Consider the following 10,610-nt stretch of genomic DNA (forward strand, 5'->3'; position numbering starts at 1 on the left):
GAAGAGAGTTCAGTAAAGGGGTGAGATACCAGAGTGTGAGCAGGGCAGGGAAGGGCACAATATGACTCTGCGGAGCAAACGGAGAATATGCAGTACAGTCTCTAGAGGCCGGGCCAGGGACCACCGGCGTCCTTCCCTCCAGAGGACAAGGTCACTCCCAGGACAGCTCGGGAGACTGGAGACATTGCTGCTCCCTCACTTGGTGCTCAAGAGGAAAGGCATGACCCCGGCCAGTTACTACCTAGGTTGCCCACCCCTGTGCCCTGGGCACACAGAGATGGCCAGAGCTGGTCGGCCTCACGCCTCCTCATCTTTGTCTCTCCCCCCTTCCAGGTGCCAGCTCACTAGCCAATGGCAGCCTCCGACTGTACAGCTCTGTGGGCGACCTCAGGCCTGGGCACCATGGCCAGGACCCACTCATCCCCCCCCCTCCCCCTGGCCCCGCCCCAGGGCCACCTCCAGGGGAGTCCCCACCACCACCTCCACCTTCCATGGCTTCCTTGCCACCTGCCCTGCTGCTGGAACCCCCACCGCCACCCAACATGGCCCCTCCTCCACCCCCAGTATCAGGGACCCTGTCCCCCCCAACCACACCCACCCCTCCTGATTTCATTCCCCCTGCCCCGCCCTTGGCCTTTGTAGCCCCACCCCCACCCCCTATGCCGGCCCCAGCACCCCCAGCTCCAGTGTCTCCTCACACTACGAGGACTCACCTCTTTCCCCCTGCGGGTGTCACCAAATGGAAATCAGAGGTAACACTGAATGGCAAGCAGCCAGAGGCCCCCAGAACCAGCCCCCCCAGGAGCCCTGCTGAGCCAAAGGGGAGCCCCCTGGGACCTAAACCAGAGTCCCACCTCACCTTCCCCCGTTCATTCAAGGTGCCTCCCCCAACCCCAGTCAGGACCTCGTCCATCCCAGTGCAGGAAGCACCCGGGGCTCCTGCAGAGGGAGAAGGGGCCACCCAGAAGGCCCCCAGCCGACTCCCACTGCCCCCCAGCTTCCACATCCGCCCCGCATCTCAGGTCTACCCGGATAGGGCCCCCGAATCAGATGGCCCCGGGGAGCTCCGCACGGAGGCACCTGCCAGCCCCAGGCTGAGCCAGCCCCAGACCAGGACAAGGGAACAAGCTGAGACTCCACCCCCAGCCTCTCCCCTGTCCCGCCCCACACCCCAGCCCCCTCCCCCAGCACCCCCGCTCCCTCCCCCAGCACCCCCTCTCCCCCCAGTTGCCCCTCCTTTGCCCTCTGCTGAGAAGGCAACCCCTCCACCTGCTAGGTTTATGAAAAGCCCCAAATCCAGCTCCCCTGCTCCCAAACCCAGCCCCCCCAGCCCAGAGGACACAGGCTCTTCAGAGAACACAGCCTCTTCAGAGCCCGTGGACTGGCGGGACCCCAGCCAGATGGCAAAGCTTCGGAGCGAGCTGGCAGCCTACCTCTTTGGCTCCAAGAAAGAGGACCGAGGCACCAGTCACAGGCCAGGCCCGACGGCGGCCTCTCCGGGAAAGGAGGGCAGGAAGGGCCCCGGCCTGCCGGAGAAGGAGATCCCCGCAAGTGATCCTGAGAAGAGTCCCCGCCCAGTCAGAGAGGCCACCGCCAGCCTGCCCCTGCCCCTGCCCCCTGCGGACTACATCCCCCAGGACTCTCCGGTGCTCAGTGTCCAGCAGATCCGGAGTGAGCTGGAGGCGCGGCTTTCGGCATCAGCGGAGAAGGAACCCAAGCCCAGCATCGGATCTCTGCCCCCCAAGCCTCGGCTAGAAGCGGGGAGAGTCTTTGAAAACAGAGCTGCTAATGGCCAGTGCTCCAAGCCCGTGGCCAAGAACACGCCACCACTCTCCGCCACCGCCCAGCCAACCACACCACACCAGTCCAAGGCCATGCCTGGGCCAACCACACCACCCAAGTCCACACCTGCTGCAGCCGCTCGTGGGCCGGCCACACCACCCACAGCCACCCCCCTGCCCGCCGCGTCATTCCCAACAACAGAGAAGAAACTGGCCGCAGCCGAGCAGAGGAAGAAACCAGAACCCCAAGAATCTGCAGCGCCTTCCCAGCCAGAGGCAGAAGGGCGCCCCTCGGAAGCCAGGAAGCCTCCTACACAGGGAGCCCTGTCCCCTCCAGCCCTCCCACCAAAGAGAGAAGAGGTGACCTGTCTCTACAAACCCCATCGCAGCCAGAACAGCCCCAGCCGGGAGGTTGCCGTGGTGATGCCCACCATGGCCAGAGGAGCGGCTGCGGGGTCAGGGGAGGCTGTGGAGGTGGGGGAGCCCCAAGGGCTGCCAGCCAAAGCCCCAGCCTCTGCCCAGCCTGCAGACGAACTCCTCAGGCACCCGGTGACCGGGGAGGTGGTGGAGCGGGGCTCCCCGATGGCCCTGCTCCTGGCAGCCAGGCAGAGGGCACAGAAGGGGCGGTCTCGAGGGGCCGGCCTGGCTGGGTCCTCCCTGCCCGGGAGTCTCCGAGGGCAGCCCCAGGCAGGCTCCGACAGCATCTTCCTTAGGAATGGCCAGCCCAACTCCTTCACGGTGGTCCCCAAGCCTCCCACAGAGCCTGAGAAGGACCCCCAGCCCCCCGCCTCTGCACAGCCCCGTCCGTGGAAGGCCCAGCTGGGCAGAGACCCGGAGGACACAGAGCCCAGCCGAGGGCACAGCTGGACCAAGGCGGAGCCCCAGGCCCCTGTGGCCTGGGACCGGTCCGCCTCCTCCAGCCTCCCCCAGGGCCGCGCGCTGCCCAAGTCCTTCTCGTCCCCTTCCTCTCCCTCCTGCAAGAGGGAGGAGGAGGAGTTCAGCTTCGAGGTCATCCCGCCCCCGCCCGAGTTCAGCAATGACCCTGAGCCTCGAGTCCTCCAGTACCTGGGCCGCCGGGCCTCCCCTCCCCGGAACAGGTTCTCGGACTTGGGGCAGGCCCTGGACGCGCGCCTCCTGGCGGGCGAGCTCTACTCGGGGGCCAGGGGCCTGCAGCGCTTCTCGGGCGGGGGGCGCTCGCTCATCAAGAAGCGCCTGTACGTCGGGGAGCCCCACCGCAGCCCCGCGCCGTCCCGCGGCGGCTCGGGCCGCAGCCTGAGCACCCCCAACTGCTTCGGGCCGCAGCCCGGGGGGCCCTTCGGAGCGCCCGGAGGCCCGGAGATGCGGCGCGTCAACTCGGCGGGCCGCGCGCCCCCCGGCGGCCTGCGCGCACGGAGGATGTCCCTGGAGGGCTCCACCCGCGGAGAGGCCAAGTACAAAGCGCCCGGTGGCGGCGACCACGTTCTCGCCTCTGCTACGGGCAGGTGAGCCGGGGGCTGGGGCGATGGAGGGCGATGGAGGGAGCGCCGGTGGGCAGCCAGGGGAGGTGGAGGCCCCCGTGGACCGGGCCTTGGCCGACCGGCCAGCCCTCTGGGACACATCTGGTGTTCTACCCTCTGGCTTTCAGGGCCCAGAGAAAGGGGAGGGAGGCTCACTTTACCTGCAGGGGGAGCTCCCCTCACCTGCTTCCTCATCTCCCTTGATCTCCTGCTTCCCCCACTTTTCTCGCCCTCTTCCCCCTTCCTCCCTCCCCGGCCCCCCTGCCCCGAGTCCCAGGGCTCCAGGCCGAGTGTGGGCTGGAGGGAGATCTGAGTGGTCCCCGGGGGCCGATTTCCCCACCACACAGAAGATCCAGAGCCGGGCTGGGCGCCACGGGTTCTGAGCGGAAGGGATTAGGTAGCTCGGTGCCCACCAGGGCCTGGACTGGAGGGGGAGGCCTGGGTTCATGAAGCCCAGGGCTCGTGGGGCGGAAACCATAGCGCTGAGCGGCATCTTCTCCTCTAAGCCCTGGGGACAAAGGGGGGCTGTTGGCTAACCAGCTGCAAAGACTCACCTCATTTCTCTTCTGCTCCCCACCAGGTCTCCCCGCAGCACCCCCCACTATGGAAGCCCCATCAACACGTTCACCGTGAGGCCTGGGACCCGCCATCCCATCTCCTACGCCTACCCAGGGGCCCATCCAGGGGCCCATCGGAATGCCCTGTCCTGAGCCCCGGGGGGGCCTGGCAGCTCTCCTCTGAGGGGTCGATCTGGGCACTGGTTTTCGTGGGGGGGGAGGGGCGCAGCCGGACTCAGACACAGAGGAGTCTTTGTTCCTGAAAGACAGAGAGATGGACAAGACAGAGAGATGGACAGCCAGCAAGAAGCAGTGGCCAGGGGACGATCCGACCTGGGAGCTGTGGACGGCCTGCGGATGGGGGGGAGGGGAAGGAGGGAGGAGAGGAGGGCCTGGAGCCTGGCTTTCTGCTATCTGGTACTATCTGCCTGAGTAAGGCTCATTTAAAGCAGTTTTGCAAGCACGGCCTACTGAGCAGGTTCTAAAAACAAGGGGCGGGGCATTAAACCTGAAGGGGAACTGGTCTTGGGGTGGCTGTGATTGCTGTCAGGCCCTCATGAAGGGCTTGGCGGGTGGGGGTGAGGGCACCACAGGTTGCTCTCTCCAGCCTCCATCAGTTGCCACCCCCAGAGCTGATTCCTGGGGCTCCTAGCATAGGTGATGGGACCGGGAATGTGCCCACACAGCATGTGGAGAAGGTGCCAGGCAGTGCTTTGCACTGATTGGCCGAGGGAAGGGTCATGGGGAATTGATGGTTCATTTCTCTCTGGCCCTGGCCTTCAGCTCTAGGGAGCCCTAAAGGAAGAAGCCTTGGCAAGTCCGGGTTGGGAGACAGAGAATGAAGGCTGACTTTTCTACTTGGACCTGGGCAGCCGTGATCTGGAGATTGGGCTCCAGGAGCCAGAAGGCCGGGGGCTCAACACCAAAAGCCTTACATAGCCGAGTCCCACCAGGGGTTTGGAGGGGGCATCGTTCCCAGCTCCTCCTCCCAACCCCGGTGCTACAGGTCCCCGATATTAGTGAGGCCTTGAAATGTGTCACCACAATGCTGTGAGGTGTTGAAGAGTGGGAGGTGGCAGAGAGGGGAGATGTGATCTGAGAGATCTTTGCCAACAGGCATCTTTCGGAAAGTCAAGAGCGGTGGGGCTGGGCCGGTCCAGAGCAGGGACCCTCGGTAGGGTGGCCATGCATCCTTCACCTGAGCAGTCCTGGCGTGTGCCTGGTTTCCAGTGAATCAGACCCCCTTCCGCTCTCATTAAAGTCCTGGTGTGGATGATACGTGGTCGCCAAACATGTCGGGAAGCAGCGTTCCTCGGTCTGTCCTCCCTGCCTTCAGGGCTTGGTGGGCCGGATTCCTGGGACCAGGCCGAGGCAGGCTGCCTGGTGAGGAGGGACGACAGGGAGGGGCCCACCTCAGAGGTGCAAGTCTGGCGTGGGCAGCAAGGAAGCGGTTCCCTTTGGGGAAGGATGGTGGACCTCTGTGATTTGTGGTGACCTGCCGAGGTGCCAGCTTATGGGGACAGCAAGTGAGCCACTCCAGGGAAAGAGAGACCAGGAGAGGGCAGGCACCCTCATGGGCAGGGCCTTGTGTTCAAGAAGCCAACGCCGCCCGGCACTGTCACTGGCTCTGTATGTATGTGTTTCCCCTGCACATGTTTTATAAGAGTCCCCTAATTTATCTGCTGTGTTAGGGCGGAGGGGTGGGGCGTGGGCTCCCAGCTGTAGCTTGCTCCGGGTGGGTGGGAAGGACAGGTTCTCGCGTGGCTTGAGAAATGCACAGGCCAGTGGGGCCTGGCCTCCAGCTCTGTGGCTGCAGGTTGATGACTCGGAGCTCACAGGGCAGGAGGAGAGGTTGGGAGAGCTCGGAGGGAAGGCTGAGCACAGGGTGGTGGCTGCACTGACGGGTGAGCCATTCCCCTGGACCCAAACGTTCTCTCTGACCCTTCGGTTCCCTTGTTCCCCAAATCCGTCAGGGGGAGGAGCAGAGCTGAAGTCTGGCGATAACCAGCTGTCCTTCAGCAAGTCTCTGGCTCTCTCAACCGTGGTTCCTTCTGTGCACCAGGCATGACCATGATAGCTACCTCATAAGGCTGTTGTGAAGACGGGAGACAGTCCTGAGTTCATTTAACAAGTATTGGAGTGACCACTAGGGGCTGGCACTGTGCTTAGCATGGAGGGACAGCGGTCAGTACGCTGACATGACTCCTGCCCATGGCAAGATTGGAGCGGAGTGGAGGGGAGAGGGGATGAAAGGAGCACACAGGAAGGAGCAGGGAACGTGAGGATAACCGGAAGGTGAGGGAGAGCAGTGGATTTAGTCTAACCAGGCAGTCAGGGAGGCCTCCTGAAGGGGTGACATTTATGCCGATGTCGGCAAAGCATCCAGCACATGCCTGGCTCTTGGTAGTTGCTCAATAAAGTGCATCTTTGGGTGATGACGACTTCACGCCTGTGTGTGGCCTTTCCGTTTCCCATGAAGCTTCGACGTGGCATCTTCAGCTTTTCCAAAAGTGGCAACGGGAAGCAGAGAATCCCCTCGAGATGGCGTCGGGGCCAGGGCTGTGTCTCCTCCTCGGAGCCCTTTCTGGGAGGGGGGGTTTGTTAGGAAAGGGAAACTGGGAAGATGCCTCATTGACTCAGCTCCCAGGAAGCATTTCCTAGGCCTGGCCCCCCTCAAGACTCCCCAAATCCTAGGGCTTCCTCGTTCTCCCATCCCACCGTCCCCCACCCTCCGCTGTGATGTCCTTATCCTGGTAACAGTGTGAGGACTTGGGGCTCCCCCTCTGGCTGCTCTCCCTTCCCCTCACTGACCTGGAGGGGCAGCAGGGGGGAGTGGAGGATGGGGACCAGGGGACCAGGTCTGGCTCTGCCTCTGACAAGCCGTAGGAGCTTGGGTCTCAGCTAACTCACCTCAAAAGACCCTGTGTGCGGGTCCAGACCTCTCTAAGAGCTATGGCTCCCGCCCAGAAAGATGCCCTCACAGGCATTCTACACATAATTCAGGCACTCCACAGATCCTCCCAAAACGGCTCCGGGGCCTCACGTTGAAACTGATGCAACGGTGGTTGTGGTAACCCCCAATACATACCTCGACAGCTTGGAAAGTTCACTCATTCTCGCGTTTGTTCATGACAATCCTCTAAAACGTGCTGGGCCTGTGATGCCCCTCATTCCATGTTGCTGGTGAGGAAATTAAGGCTCCGAGGCGAGAAGTGAACTGTGCAGAAGAGCCCGCCTGACTCCACTGCATCCTTCGCCACAGCCGCCTCCCTTGCGGCTGTGTCCGTTCTCTGCCATTCACCCCTCTCCCCACCAGCCCTCCCCCCATATTTCATATCTTCCTATCAGAGTGGGGGTGGGGGAGGATGCAGCTCGGAGGAGGAGGGCAAAGCCAATAGAAAAGGTTAATGAGGGTGATAGGTACAGGATGTGCCACCTGGATCAGGTTGGCCACACCTTGGTTTCTGGGGCCTCCTCACTGCTCCCTGGGTGTGGCCCCGCCCAGCCCAAAGCAGAGCTGGGGGTGAGTGCAGGCAGGTTGTGCGGGAAGCCAGGGCCTGCAGCCAGCAATGCTAAAGAGCCCTGTCCTCAGGACAGGAGCACAGCTTTCCCAGGCCCCACTTATTTAAGCAGAGGCTTCCTCTCACTCCCGGTGAGCCTCCAGCTCCTGTGGGAAGGAGGCCTGCAGCCTCCAGCAGGCCTGCCCCTGCCTGCCCACCCCGCCCCCAGCCGCCTGTGGCCGCTTTCATCTCTGCAGCTCAAAGGTGAATCTGGCGGATCTGGCGTCCCATCATTAGGCAGCCGCCTGGGATGGGTGGCCACTGACACCAGGCTGAGAGCCTGGCCTCCTCCCTCCGGAGCCCCAGGAAAGGCCGGCTGCTGCAGACCCGCTGCTGGGCCCCAGGCCAGGAAGGGAGAGAAGGTGCCGTTCTGAGGAAGGGGTGGACACAAGGCCCTGCATTCTGGAAGCTCCCACATGTACAGGCTCCTCAGGCCCCTGCCCAGGTCTCTGGCCACGCCTCCTGCCGCTCCTGGAGAATTGTTCTCTGACCCCCTCTGCCTTCCAGGCGGCTCCCCTCTCCACCCAGGGGTCTGGGCACCTGTCCTCGGTCTCCGTCTTCCTTCTCTATCGTTTCTTCTTCTGAAGACTGAGTCCCACCCGCTCTGCACCTGCACCCCAGCTGCACAGCCCTACCTTGGGAGTGCCCCCTGGACATTTCCTTGTGCTACCTGGCCAGCCACTCAAACCCAGCCTCTCCAAAGGCATTGCCCTTCCCCTGGCTCCTTCTCACACAACTGTGAGGCCCCACTACCCCCAAAGATTCATCCCGCAAAACACTTCTGCCTCCTCCGCCTCCTCAAGGCCCAGCTTAGATCAAAGATCCGGCAGGAAGGCCCCCCCTAACCCCCCCACCCCCGCTGCCCTGCCCTGTGCAGAGATCCTCCCTCCCCCACACCTCTGCACCACTTCCCCTCCGCTCTACCCCCACCCCCCAGTCTTCAGGTTCAGACCTTCCCCCCTAGGCCACATCAGCTCCCTGTCAAAGGCTCCCACAGCCCCCAGGTCCTTTCCCCTTGGGGTACTTGCTCCCCTTCTCCCTCCCCCAGCTTGTAAGTTCCACAGCACAGGGGCTGCCTGTCTTATTCATCGCAGTATTCCCAGGATCTAACGCTGCCCCTAGCACCAGGAGGTACTGAACGTGTGTTTGTTGAATGAATACGTGTTAGTATTTATTCAAATATTGTTGAGCACCATTTAAGTTCCTTGAGGGCAAGGGTCACGTCTGCCGTGTGTAACTCGTCCTGGGTCCCTGCGTCCCTGCCTGCGCCTTGCGCGTGCCTGCGCGGTGGGGCTATAACCAGCAGGTGGCGCTCTGCTCACAGGTGCCCGACCTCCAGCTCAGCTGGTGGACTTCGGGTTCAGGGTCCCATTCAGCTGAGGATGACGGTGCTCCTCCTGCGGTCCAGACACCGAGCCAAACGCTGTCCGGTACACCAGTGATTCTCAGCATTGAGCTCTGGAGGACCTGTCAAACACGATGCCTGGGACTGGGCCCGAGCTCCGGAGTCAGTGGGTTTGGGGCGGGGCCCAAGAACCCAGGTTTCTAACCAGTCCCCAGGCGGGGCTGCCAGTCCTGATGGCCCAGGGACCACACTTTGAGAAGTGCTGCGCGCAGCATCCCGTTTGGCCCCACCCTGCCCCACCCGCTCCGGGGAGCAGCACCGCTCCCAGCTTACCCGGGAAGAAACGAAAGTGGGATGGACCTAGTGATCTGGCGGAGGCCACAGCTGGAGCGGGGCGAGGAGCCCGACTGCGCGCGGCTGCCCTGCCCTCTGCCTCCGGGGCAGCGTGTCTGGTGGGGGTGGGTGTGGCAGCGCCTCTCGCTCTGCCTGCCCGTCCTTGTTCCAGGGAGGGCGGTAAGGAGAGAGCGGGCGTGGCCTGTGCGGGTGCTGGGACAGGCACATGGGCACGGGGAGGCCGGGAGCATTCCTGGGTGTCTACAGTGTTTCAAAAGCGTTGTCACTGCTACTTAACCCTGGCCTCGCAATGCCGGCCAACGAGCATCCCGCTCGGATGTTGTGCGCGGCCATGACCGCTTCCCTCTTCGGGACTGAAGCTCTCGCTCCCCCAGGAGCCAGCGGGAGAGGACTGTGCTTTCCACCTGAGAGCCTCCCCACCCGAGGCCACGCCCACTCCCTGGGGCAGCGTTTTCTCAGACAGGTCCTTCCACCCTCAGCACAGCTCTGAAGGGTCGCCATAGCCCCAGGGCTGCCCACGGCCTCTGTTGCCAGTGCAGGCAGCCCCGCGGGTCTCCCTCTGCTTCCCTTCCCCCACGGTGCCCATCCTGACCGCATCCCCCATGAATGTCCTGCACACAGATCTCCGTCTCCTGGGGAATCCGTCCTGCAGCGGCTTGTCTGTCCCCGGCACCGTGCTAAGCGCTTACGCATGTTATTCCATGTGATGCTGCCACAGCCCAGGAGGCAGTATTTTGTTATCCTGTCTGTGGATGAGCATGGAGGAACGGAAGGGCTGCATAACTTGCCCAAGGTCACAGAGCTGGCAGGTGTCGGAGCCAGGACTCTCATCAGACTCCGGAGCTCTGAAGTACGCATTGCGCATTATACAGCACCCTTCCGGAACATTCCTGTGGTCGAGCCTCAGCGGGGATTAAACAAAGGAAACAGCTTAAGATATATTCTGATTCAAGGAAGGAAAACTGCTGCCCTCAGTCTTTCCCATCAGCCTCTCGCGGTGCCTGCACCCGGAGCCCTGCTGCTCAAGTTCAGTTCAGTGGTTCTTACCTGGAAGAATTTGGCTCCTCGGTGGGCTTTTGCCAACGTCTGGAGACTTTGGGTTGTCAGGCCTGGGGGGATCCTAAGAGTATATCGGAGATGGAGATCAGGGATGCTATGAAGTGTCCTACAGTGCACTAGGCAGCCCAATACAAATCCAGCCCGAAGTGTCAGGCTCAGACGCCCTGAGATCTAGGTTGAGGCCTGGTGTCCAACAGAGCAGGTGACCACATGGGACACTGTTGGCCTCGCACTGTCCTGATGCAGTGACCCCTGGAGTGGGCTTTGGTGAACGTGGTCAGAGATACTTGAGCATGGGGGTGGGGAGCGGGTTTGGAAGGCAACCCTCCAACTTCACAAAACTTGAAGAATGAGTATTACCCCATTTAACAGGTGAGGGGACTGGAGGACCAAGAAGTTCCACGAGTTGTGAGAAGAGAGAAACCTGATGGCCCTGGAGGCTCCCTCTTTCCCTCTTT

General features: G+C 62.5%; 1 protein-coding gene across 1 annotated transcript in view; it reads left to right on the forward strand.

The window, feature by feature from the left end:
• CUNH6orf132 (chromosome unknown C6orf132 homolog) overlaps positions 1–6,280 on the forward strand; it is a 32,745-nt gene extending 26,465 nt beyond the window's left edge. The window contains exons 4-5 of the mRNA XM_070418605.1: positions 334–3,262; positions 3,858–6,280. Coding sequence (XP_070274706.1) covers positions 334–3,262; positions 3,858–3,987 — 3,059 coding nt within the window. The 3' untranslated portion in view covers positions 3,988–6,280. The remainder of the gene's footprint in view (positions 1–333; positions 3,263–3,857) is intronic.
• Positions 6,281–10,610: the final 4,330 nt, after the last annotated feature.

This window comes from Myotis yumanensis, unplaced genomic scaffold (assembly GCF_028538775.1).
Source record: "Myotis yumanensis isolate MYYU_CA2020_CCGP unplaced genomic scaffold, mMyoYum1.0.hap1 SCAF_6, whole genome shotgun sequence".
In the NCBI taxonomy this organism is placed as follows: Eukaryota; Metazoa; Chordata; class Mammalia; order Chiroptera; family Vespertilionidae; genus Myotis; species Myotis yumanensis.